The sequence below is a fragment of the Canis aureus genome, chromosome 26 (assembly GCF_053574225.1).
Source record: "Canis aureus isolate CA01 chromosome 26, VMU_Caureus_v.1.0, whole genome shotgun sequence".
Taxonomy (NCBI): domain Eukaryota; kingdom Metazoa; phylum Chordata; class Mammalia; order Carnivora; family Canidae; genus Canis; species Canis aureus.
This window is the reverse complement of record NC_135636.1, coordinates 29,952,666-29,963,892: the sequence shown is the minus strand read 5'-3', so window position 1 is coordinate 29,963,892 and position 11,227 is coordinate 29,952,666. Positions and strand designations below refer to the sequence as shown.

Genomic DNA, 11,227 nt, shown 5'->3' with positions numbered 1-11,227 from the left:
TGAGTCCCAAGCCATGAGTTTTTGGAATAAAGCTTCCGCAGTGGTGAACAGCCCCCTGTCTGCTCTGTGTGATGTGATGAAATACAAGGGGCCTGGGCCCTGAGTAAGTAGGTTTGCGGGAGTCGGGTGCTATTCTTAAACCCCTACATTCTTAACTAGGCCTTAGCTCCATCCTCAGGCTTAGGAAAAGGAATTCCAGGTTACACCTGAAGGGCCAGAGGAAGGCCAAGCCCAGCTTCTTTAAAGAAAATTGTTCTTCTAGGCTTCGAGAAAGTTGCCAACAATAAGTTTTAAGGTGGCGAATGGGGTTCAGTCCAGGGTGCCTCCACCAGGGTCAGTCCCTAAGTGACAAATTCTGCCATTGGCCATCCTCTCTACTGGCTTGACACACAGTTGGACTACAGGGGACCAGAGCTGGTCGCAGCTGGTATGCCCAGGAAGGGACGCCAAGGGCATTCACCCAGAGCAGAAGGGGACTGAGGCCAGATGGAGTGTTTGAACTCCAGAAACTGACTAGCCTAAGGTCAACTCAATGTTTTCGAAGCCCCAGAAGTTATTTTAAGTCAAGAACATATGATGGTTCCTCATTATCCATGAGTTCAAATCTATATTCCAGGGCCCTCTATAATTTCCCTCCCTACGCATCCAACCTGAGCCCCAGCATGCTTTGCCACAGGCTGACTGATCTTCCCAGCATGCTTAGCAACCCCGCCCAACTCCTCCATCCTTCAAGGGCCAGCTCATGCCTTCCTTCCTCAGTCTCCAGAATTTCTACACACTTCTAGTCAGCACACAGAGCTGTCTGTGTGACTCATTGATAAGTGTTCTTGTCAACTGGACTCCAGCTCCCCGTGGATAGCGGCTTTGTCTTGTTGCATCGGTCATAAGCCTTCTCTGTCAGAATGCAGGCAGATGACAAATTCATGCTACCTGACAGGAATCTTTAGCAAATTCTTCCTTCACAGATGCCCTGATGTGCTACTGTTGCCCAGTGACACGAGTGAAGCCAGCAGCAGAGAACAAATGTGGAGACATGGGGTTTATTGTTGGAGGGGAGGAGAAAGATTAGGTGAGGTGCTGGGGTAATACATTCTAGACAAGAGGCAGTAGATGCCCCTGGGCCAGAGCAAAACTCCTGCCAGTGACTCTCGGTAACAGGTGGGTGTGGCTTGCCTCATTCCTACGTGAGTCAGGGCCTTCCCCAGCCTTGTGGGTTTCCTTTCCTCTCTCTGGGCCATGACAGCCATTCATCTGTTCATGTATCCCCAGGTTGGCCCGGATCCTGCCCTGGCTGTGGCTGCTACCTGGAGATGGCCTGGATAGTGCTGGGGCTGGGGCACAGCAAAGCTGGCCCTGGGGATGTCAGACTTTGAGTCAGGGACTCGTCCAGCTTGCGGGTCTCGGCCTCCAGGACAGTGGCTTCAGGGGCCTGGGCCACGGCCAGCAGTGAGTGGGAGAGGCTGTGGTGCAGGCCCGCTAGCTCACGGCTAGTCTGCACCGAGCGAGCAATGTAGTCCTGCCTCTGCTTCCGCTCCAAGGCCAGCTGGCCCCGCAGCATGGCCACCTGGGGGCAGAAAACCAAGAGGGAAAGGGTAAGTGCCCCAAAGCTGCCCCATGCCCTCCTGCTCTGCTCCCCGGGCTCTTGTGAGGGAGTACCTGAATCAACTACCACACACAAATCTCATGATCAGCACTATGGTATTTGGGGCAAGGGTCCTTGGGAATCATGGGAATTCCAGTGATTCTCAACCTTGGCTGCATAGGAGACTCGAATAGGGACCTTAAGAACAAGAGCAACGGGATCTCTGGGTGGCGCAGCGGTTTGGCGCCTGCCTTTGGCCCAGGGCGCGATCCTGGAGACCTGGGATCGAGTCCCACATCGGGCTCCCGGTGCATGGAGCCTGCTTCTCCCTCTGCCTGTGTCTCTGCCTGTCTCTCTCTCTCTCTCTCTCTGTGACTATCATAAATAAATAAATTAAAAAAATTTTTTTTAAAAAAAGAACAAGAGCAACAACAAAATACTCATGTACTTCATTGATGGATCATTTATGTAATAAAATGCGAGGATTTTAACTGTATATTTTGGTGAGTTTGATAATGTTCATACCCATGTATAACCACTATCCCAATCAAGATACAGAATATTTTAAGCCCTGCAGAAAGCTCTACAGTGCCCCTTTGGAAGCTTTTGATAAATACTCTGACTTAATTAGATTGTGGTGAGGCCTGGGCATCAGTATTTTTTCAAAGCTCCTCAGGTGATTCTAATGTGTAGCCGAGGTTGAGAATCACTGATTAATTCTTGTTTCTCTGGGCAGCCTGGGTGGGTCAACAGCTTGGTGCCGCCTACGGCCCAGGGCGTGGTACCGGAGACCTGGGATCAAGTCCTGCGTCAGGCTCCCTGCGTGGAGCCTGCTTCTCCTGCCTGTGTCTCTGCCTCTCCTTCTCTGTGTCTCTCATGAATAAATAAATAAAATCTTTAAAAATAATAACAATCCTTCTCTGATGAGTACATGGAGACTACCAGGAGGTGGTTACTGGGAGCTCAGGGGAGATCTAGGACTAGGGTGAGGCAAGAGACTCCTGGAGTGTACAATTTAGGGAGGGACTCCAGGTCGATAATGAGCATCCCCTTAAATTCTCCACCCTACATGCTTCCCTTGCCTCCCCCTAGTCTGGGCCCCAACTTGGGACTGCTTCCTATGAATTCAAATTAATGGCTAAGTGTAGCTGTACAGTCAGGCTCTGCCAGTAGTGCTATTAATTTCTGAAACAGACTCAGAAATAAAAATTCCATAGTTCTTATTACTCCTGGGCTTTGGAAGACAGGGCAAACCTTATAATAAAATGCCAGGATTTTAAGTGAGGCCTAAGGGGCAAGAAGGCACTTGATCCTAGCTTCCTTGTATGCGGTGGCTTCAACTGAGCTATGAGGTATGGATCTTGGTGCTGGTGCCAGGCTACTGTGCCTGGTATGCTGGTGACAGCCCTGCTTGCATGGGTGTATTTGAGGGCAGAGGAGACCAGGATGCTCATGTTTGCTTTTGTTTGTCCTCCTAGAATCTTCTGTCTGCCCCCCAGCCCTCTTCCTTCTCCTTTCCCTTCCTAAGTAGGAAGCTGGTGGTCTGGGGTCTGGAGCACGCTTTCTTCCCCACTCCTACCCTAAACAGCTGGGATGCTGAGTTGGGACTGGGTTCTTCTTGCCTCCCATACAGACTGAAGTTCTCTGAGGAACTATCTCCCATCTCTCTGCTGGAAGGGCCACAAGGGGTCAAGCACACAGCAATTAACCAAAGCCTTGTCCCCGGATTTCAAGGGAGGGGAAAGGGGGCTTAGAAAGCTGATCCTTCCAGAACATACCTCTTTCTGCAGTTCAGCCATCTGCTTGTCATCTGAGGAGCCCTTCTGTCCTCCCCTTCCATCCTATGGAGGACAAATGTCATTCCCTATCGGAATAGGCCCTCCCGCCCTGGGGGTTCTGTAGGCATTTTCAGGCAGCTCATCCCAATCTCGGGGGCCAAGGCAGGTGCTGTGGGCCAGATGTGCCTGGATCCACACTGGACTCCATGGGGCACCATGGCCCTTGGGCAAGGAAGTCCACAAGGGGCCAAGCCAGTCTAATGGATGATGCCCATGGAGACATGATGCTGAATATCCAACAGGCTCAGATGGCATTGGCTTGAGTCACCTTTTCATTTACAGAAGTATACCTCGCCTCTGCTTTGTGCCAGCCCTGGGTTGTGAGCTAGGGATGCAGAAATGAAGTAAGGCGAGGTGCCTGCCCTTGGGAAGCTTTCATAAAGGAATGGGAACAAACAGCTGGGAGATGCTCAGCCACCAGAAGAAGTCTCTCCCAATCAGGCTGCAGCACTGTTTATTGATGGGCATAACTCTGCTAAAAGAGTGCTGGTCTGGGGAGTCTTCCCCCAATTCCTTACCCCAAAAAGCGAGTCTAGTCCCAGGAAATACCATGGACTCTAATCATAAATTCAGTACTACCAGGGAGGAGAGCCAAGAGGCCCACAAAGCTGCTATCAAGCTCCTGGGCACATCAGGGTCTGGCAAGCACCACTTGAAACCCATATACAGGGATTCTGACCAGAAGCCCGAGGAGCCCCACTCCTGGGTGAGCCTGAGGCCCTGGTCTGGCAGCAGGTAGGTTACACGCCAGGGAAGCCTTCCTGAGTTCCTGAGAAGGTAGGGCTGCAAGCTGTGACTCCATCCCTACTGAGGATAGACTGCTTTCCTGGGTCAGGAACAGACTGAGCTGCCTTGGGTGGGTAGAAGTCAGCCAGGAGGGGCTCTCCAGGTCAGCTAGCATCATGGCTGTCTCCCCCCAGAGGGTAGCCTGGGCTATGTACTGCAGGGGATTGTTTCTGGGGGCCAGGTTTGGGCTTTCTGGAGGCCGCAGTCAATAAGAAGAGGCACACCTGCTGTGTGGGGGACGAAGCCGCAGCTTCCTTAACCTCCAGGCCGCCTGTCCGTGACACGCGCATGGACTCCCTCTTCAGCTTCCTGCGCTCTCGCTCCACCTGCAAGATTCAGCTGAGAAGTCAGGGCTTGGCTTGGCTCTGGGGCTGGAGCAGGACTGCCTGTTTGAGAGGAGGCTGGTGTGGCTGTGGGTGTAGGTGTGAGCAGGCGACAGCAATCATGAGAAGCTAAACTCCCAGCATGAGGAGAACATGGGCCAGGGCAGCCTGAGAGCAGAGATGTGCTGCTGGGCCAGAAGAGGTAGGGCCAGCCACTCAGGCCTTCAGAGCAGGCTTAGTGAAGGCTTTCTGTAGTATTCTAGACTCTGCAGGCCATTAAATCTCTGTCACAACTATTCAATTCCTCTATTGTAGTGTTCCCATGAAAATTTCTTTTCAGTAACAGGCAGCAGGGCTGAATGTGGCCCTGGGGCTACAGCTTACAGCTCTGCTCTGCGGGCTACACAGGAGGTAGAGACGCCTGCCCACTGGACTCCAGTTGAGGGAGCTGAGGACAAGAGAAATGGATTACCTGCTCCAAGGTGGCCCGCAGCTGGACATTGTGATGCTGCAGCCTGCTCCGGTCAATCTCCAGCTGTGCCACTGCTTGCTGGAGGTACTCCAGCCTTTGTCCCCAGAGCTGCCTCTCCTCCAGCCCAAGACTAGGCTCAGCCTCGACTTCTGACACCTGCAGGACAGACCTGTTACTCTCACCTGGGCAGCCCCTTAGGCAGATGGGGATCAGATAGAGGGCAAAGGGATCAATCTGGCAGAGCTGAGTTTCAGGGACCCAATTCCCAAAGGAGGGGAAGAAGCCCCTGGAAAGGAGCTTCCCCCTGGCCATCTGTTCCCACCAGGCCCCCAGCTCACCTCTTCCAGCTGTCCACCTACCTCTTCTCTGGGCCTCTGTTCTGCTCTGCTGGTTGAACTAGAGCTCAGGAGCTGCTCCTTCTCCAGAGCCTGTCTGGTGAGCTCCAACTCATCCTGGGACATCAAGGTGTGGAGCAAATCACCCCCTGACAACGTCATATCGAGACCTTCTCTGCCTTCCATCCTCATAAAAACCGATTACTTTTCTCATAGATTATAGTCTTATTGTTCCTGGAGCCTCTTCTGAACTATTCTAGTGAAGAATCTTTATTTTACAGGTGGATAAAGCAAAGAAGCAGAGAGGGGTCTATTCAAAGATGCACAGTTGGCTAGGGCTAAAACCTGGCTCGTCTGAGATCTCCCATAAGCTAAGCAACAGCTTGGAGCACTGAGACATGGACTCTGGGATCACACACAGTTGGGCATTATGGCACCACTTATGGGCTCTGTGACTTGGTATGAGTGCTCTCCAAAACCCAACTTGCTCATTTGTGTGAAAAAAAAAGAAAGAAAAGAAAAAGAAAAAGAAAAAGAAAAAGAAAAAGAAAAAGAAAAAGAAAAAGAAAAAGAAAAGCTCTATGAAGCGTAGATCAAGACCCTGAGGTTAAATCCCTATTGATAAGTGGGGACCCCAGCACTAGATATTTTCTAGGTGCCGTATGTCTCCTAAGTATTAATGGTCAAGAAGACAGATAGGAAGTGCGTGTGCACAGGTGGAAGTTGTCTGAGAGACGGGAAGATCTCAGCAATAAACGGGCTGCATTCTAGAGTCAGACTCCCTAGATCTAATTCTGTCATCAACTGGCCATATGACCTTGGACAAGTTACCTGGCCTCTCTGAACTACAAACTGAAGATAATAATTCCTACTTCTCAGGGCTGTTGTGGAAGGAAGCAAGAATAAAAACGCATGGCATGGAAAATGCTTAAGATAAAAAATGACAGCATTGCGATGGAGGGCTGCATCTGAAAGATGTTCTTGAGTGTTTGAGGGGTGAGGAGTGCAGGGGGACTCTGACCCGGCCTACAGTACTGCTCAGTAATCCTCCTGCCCAGTGATATACCTTACTTTCTCTGTGCCTTTAAGAATGAGCCTAGAAATAGGAAAGGAATTTACTTATTGAATGCTTCCTTCCTATGCATTTTATATGTATTATCTCATTTTATACTCAAGATGACCCTTGGGGCTAGTACTGTCATTCCCTATTTTATTGAAGAGAAAAACAAGAGTCAGAGAAGTAAAGGCACTTATCTAGGGTCACACAGCCCATAAGCTGTAGGACTGTGTTACAAACTCAGGAACTTGACTCCAAAGTTCACAATGGATCCCCTTCTCTGCATATCGCTCCCAGAAGGTAAGTCCCTGCATGACTGTGTCTGAGATGACGAAGGGGGGACACCTGGGTTGAGCGTTTGCCTGAGGCTCAGGGCATGATCCCGGAGTCCCAGGATCGAGTCCCACATCGGGCTTCCTGCATGGAGCCTGCTTCTCCCTCTGCCTCTGTCTCTGTGGCTTCATGAATAAATAAAATCTTAAAAAAAAAAAAAAAAATGAGATAACAAAGGGGGTTCTCTGGGGCTCAGCCCTGGTCAAGGCCCCACAATGTAGAGTCAATTTCCTGGGAAAACTGGACTGGGTTCCTCTTGGCAAAAGAGACAATGGCTCTCTATGACCAATAGCCAACTTCACTTTCCTGACTGCCTACTCCGTGCAGGCCTTATGCTCAGTGCTGGGGTGCCCAGGGGACTAAGACATGGCCCCTGACCTTGAGGTTGAATGCTACACCTTAAGGCCCACTTCCCTTCTCACTCAATATTCCACCTAGAGGAGTACACTTATCCCTAACTGGTGTGGACCCCAAGTCTCTATCCCTAGCATCATCCTTCAACTTCAGGTCACTTTACAGTCCTGCCCACTGGACGTCATCCCCTGTACATCCCACAGGCACCTCACCTTGCTGCCTTCCATAGCATTTCTGAAACCTGCCTTTGAGCAGAAACCTGAGGGTTTGGTTTTCTTCTGCCCTTTTTTTACTTCCCCATCTCTTAGCCAGTCAACTGCCAGAAGTCCTGTGAGCTTCTATACCCACCCTGTGTCACCATCCACCCCTACTGTCTTAGGTGACCATCTGTCCCGGGACTTCAATGACTGCCTCCTTGTTGTTCTCCAGATCTACTGTTGCTTCACACAGTAGCCTGAATGACTTTCTGGACTAAACATTGGATTGTGTCACCCTCCTCCACTGTCCCAAATGCTTCATCCAGGTCCCACTGGTCAGCCAGGTCCTTGACACAACTTAGAAGCCCTCAACGATGATGGCACCCTGCTGCCTTGTCTTCTGTTGCTAACTGCCCCTCTGTGTCCCAGGCAGCCCGAAGTCCCTATGCAGACATTACACATTCTCCTTCCTTTTTCCTCTTCCCCAGTAAGCTCCTCCCCCACCTGTGCTTGGCTAATTCCTTACTGTTCCCTTCTCATCTAATTTTAAAGCCTGCTTTTATTGGGAAGCCTTTCAGGATTTTCCACTAGGAACGGCTGGCTGAGTGCCCTCTGCATGCTCAAGAGCACACTGATCTTCCCTAATGAGGATCTAATTAGAACCTGACAGTGCATTCTAATTGTTTATCTGCTTGATTAGAAGCTCTACGAGGGCAGGAACCGTGGCTGTCTTACTTTCTCCATATCCCCCCAGACTAGCACACTACCCTGGATTCCACTTATCTCCGCTCTCTCACACCCTGAGGTGCCATAAGCCCAGGGTGGTGGGCAGCACCTGAGCTCAGCCAAACTGGGCTCTGCACCCTCCCTGCTGTTATGATTCACGGGGTGACTCACCTGCAGCCTCTGCTGTTCCAAGTCCCGCTCCAGAACAGAGGCCTGTAGGAACATGGCTGCCTCCTGCAAACTGCTGACGCTAGCCTTGCTCTGGGCCAGGGACAGTGCCAAGTCCTGGGCCTTCTCCCTCCACTCAATCTCCCTGGCCTCAGTTAGCCTCAGTGCTGTCTGCAGTCGCTCCAGCTCCTGCTGCAGCCTGGGCCCTAAGGTGGCAAAGTCTGTAGAGGGCTCTGGGGGCGCTGTGTGGCTGTGCAGTGAGTCCTCCAGATTCTTCCTTTGCTGGGCCTCCCTCAGCCCCAGGATCTCCTCTTCCTTTTGGGCTAGAGTCAGCTGCAACTCCCTTAGGCTTTCTCGAAGGCCTCTCATCTCTTCCTCTTTCTCCTGCTCCGGACCTGGCTTCCCTTGGATGGCATCTTCTCGGGCCCTCCGGGCCAGAGACTGCTCTAGCAGCTGCCCCTGTCTCTTCTGATGGCTCAATTCTTCATCTCTCTGGGCAAGTGCCCGCTGGAGCTGCTGCACGGCCTCCTGGTGCCGGAGGTCCCGGTCCTGGATCTCGTCCTCTCGCCTCCTCAGAGCCTCCTCCAGCTGCCGGGCTTGTGCCTGGCAAGAGTCCAGGGCAGCCTGCAAAGTGGTGGTGCTGGTCTCCAGGCTGCGGCTCAACTCTGCTTGACCCAGCAGCCGCTGCTCTTTCTCCTGCACGGCAGCCTGGGCCTTGCTCAGGGCCTCCTGCAGAGCTTGGGCCCAGTCCCGGGCTGTCTCCTCCCGAAGCTGGGAGGCCCGGCCATCGGCTCGCAGGGCCTCCAGCGCCAGGTCCCGTTCCTTGAGTGCAGTCTCTGCCTGCAGGAGGCTGGCCCGCAGGCCCCCGACCTCCGCCTCATGCTCCTGTGCCCGCTCGGCACCCTGTTGCTGGAGGGCCAGCAAAGCCTCCTCCTGCTCCCGAGACTCAGCCCTTAGGTCACCCACCACCTCCTCCAGGGCCTGCACACGCCGTCCCTCCACGGCCAGCTCCTCCTGGAGCCTTCGCACATGCTCCTTGTGGTCCTCAAGCTCTCCCTGGCGCTCTTTCAGCGCCGTGTGGGCCTGCTCCAGAGCCCTCTGCAGGGTGCTTGCCTCTTCCTTCCTAGTCTCCTCCTGCCCCAGGGCCTGCTGCTGTTGGTGCTGCAGGGCCTCGAGCTCCTGGTCCCTCTGGGCCAGGGCTCTCTGGGCCTCTTCCAGGTGACCCTGAAGTGACCGCTCTTTCAGCTCCCCCTGTTCTGCGGCTTCCTGCAGATGCCGCTGCAGGACCACTATCTCCTGCTCTCGCTGAGTCAGGAGGAGGCCAGTCTCCCCTGCCTTCCTGTGTAGGCCCTGGAGCTGCTGCTCCAGCTGATCCTTATACTCCTTCAGTTCCTGGATGCGTTCCTGCTGGCATTCTACCTCCCTCTCCTTGTCACGCAGGATCAGCTTCAGGTGCTCCAGGCTCCCGCGCTGGGCTTTACTCTGGCCCTTCCCTTCCTCTGCCCGCTCCTGCATCGGTGGCCTCTGGGAAGCCAGCTCCCGGCCTCGCTCTCTCAAGGACAGCTTGATCTGTCCCAGGTCCTCCTGCAGGATCTTGGTCTGCAGCGTCCTCTGGTCTTCTAGGACCCGAATCCTTTCCCTCTGGAGCACCACGTCCTGGTCCCTCCTCTCTAGGTCCTGAGCCAGACGCTCCTTCTGCCTCTGCAGCTCCTCGATCTGTTCTTGCTGGGACTTCAGCTCCTGGTCCTTGTCCTGGAGCTCTTTCGCCAGAAGGGTGCTATGGCTCTCCAGCTTGTCGATCTGACTGCTCTGGGCCTGCAGCTCCTGGCTCTTTTCTTCCAGGTCCAGTGTGAGGTGGGTCAGAGCTACTCTCTGCATTTCCCTCTGGCCCTCCAGCTCCTCGATTGCCTTCTGTTGGCACTCCATCTTGTGATGGTTTTCCTCTCGTTCCAGAGCCAGGCATTCCAGAGTAACCAGCTGCTTCTTCAGGTCCTGAATCTCTCCTTTCTGGGACTCTATCATTTGGGCCTTCTTCTCAAGTTCGAGAAGCTGATGCTCCAAGATGTTCCTCTGGGTCTCTCGATCCTTCTCGAGCTCTTGGATTTGCTCCCTCTGTGCAACCAGCCTCTGCTCTTGTTCCTGCATGGCCAGAGGCAGATCTTCTAAAAGGGACCTGCACTTCTCCAGCTCCTGGATCTGTTCTTGTTGCACATCTACCTCTTCGCTCTTCTTCTTCAGGTCCAGAGACAGAGCTTCCAAAGTAGCCTTTTGCATCTCCCGTTGTTTCTCCAGTTCCTGAATACTTCCCCGCAAAGCCTCCACCTCCCCTTCTCTTTCGGATAGAGTCTGAGCCAGGATAGCTAAATTCTCCTGCAGAGCCTTCCCTTGGGCCACCTTCAGCTCGCCCTGCTCCTGCAGAGCCTGGGCCCGCTCACGCTCGGTCTCTGCTTCCTCACTCTTGAGTTTCAGGGCTGAGCGAGCAGTTCTCAAGTCCTCCTCCAGAGCCCTGGTGGCACCAGCCTGAGCCCTGGCTTCTGCCACAGATGCCTGCAAACGTTCCACCTGGGCTGTCAGGCTCTCCTTGGCTGCCTGCAGTAGCTTTCGCTCATTCTGGGAAACAAGATGCAAAAATCGCCTTAGGCTACGCTTCCTTGATACTGTCACCCCAGCTCAGGCCCTCCGTTTCCTTACTCTGTGGCACAGCCCCGTCAAGGAGTAACAAAAAGAACTGGTGCATTCCAGGTAAGCTGATACCATAAGAAATCATCCCCACAACATTCCAGGGCTCTGTTAGGCCCAGAGAAGAAAGCCTGATACAAACGAGCCATCCCAGATTCTGGTCTTTCGGGACAAGGGACAAAAATTTCTACCTCAGTTCAGAAAAACTCACCGGGGCCTTCCTAACGGGCCTCAGGGACAGGGAGACAGCCAGGGAAATAGACCTTTGCTGAAGGACGTTGGACATGACATATGGATGGGTTATGACCATAAGCCGAGGTAGTCTGGAGCCTGGCCCGAGGGTTCCTCCTGAAGAAATCCCCTCCCCCAGATCAGGG

The 11,227-nt window shown here is 53.1% G+C and overlaps 1 protein-coding gene across 13 annotated transcripts in view; it reads right to left on the bottom strand.

The window, feature by feature from the left end:
- Positions 1–1,024: 1,024 nt before the first annotated feature.
- The window catches only part of CEP250 (centrosomal protein 250), a 49,332-nt gene continuing 39,129 nt past the window's right edge, over positions 1,025–11,227 (bottom strand). For 10 of the 13 annotated variants that reach the window (XM_077872896.1, XM_077872902.1, XM_077872894.1 and 7 more), the window contains 6 exons: positions 8,175–10,781; positions 5,361–5,453; positions 5,002–5,157; positions 4,431–4,532; positions 3,361–3,423; positions 1,025–1,564 (listed from right to left, as the gene is read on the bottom strand). In XM_077872896.1, coding sequence (XP_077729022.1) covers positions 1,301–1,564; positions 3,361–3,423; positions 4,431–4,532; positions 5,002–5,157; positions 5,361–5,453; positions 8,175–10,781 — 3,285 coding nt within the window. In that variant the 3' untranslated portion in view covers positions 1,025–1,300. Of the gene's footprint in view, positions 1,565–3,360; positions 3,424–4,430; positions 4,533–5,001; positions 5,158–5,358; positions 5,593–8,174; positions 10,782–11,227 lie in introns of those variants that run through there. The other 3 variants (XM_077872900.1, XM_077872905.1, XM_077872904.1) reach the window with 3 other exon arrangements.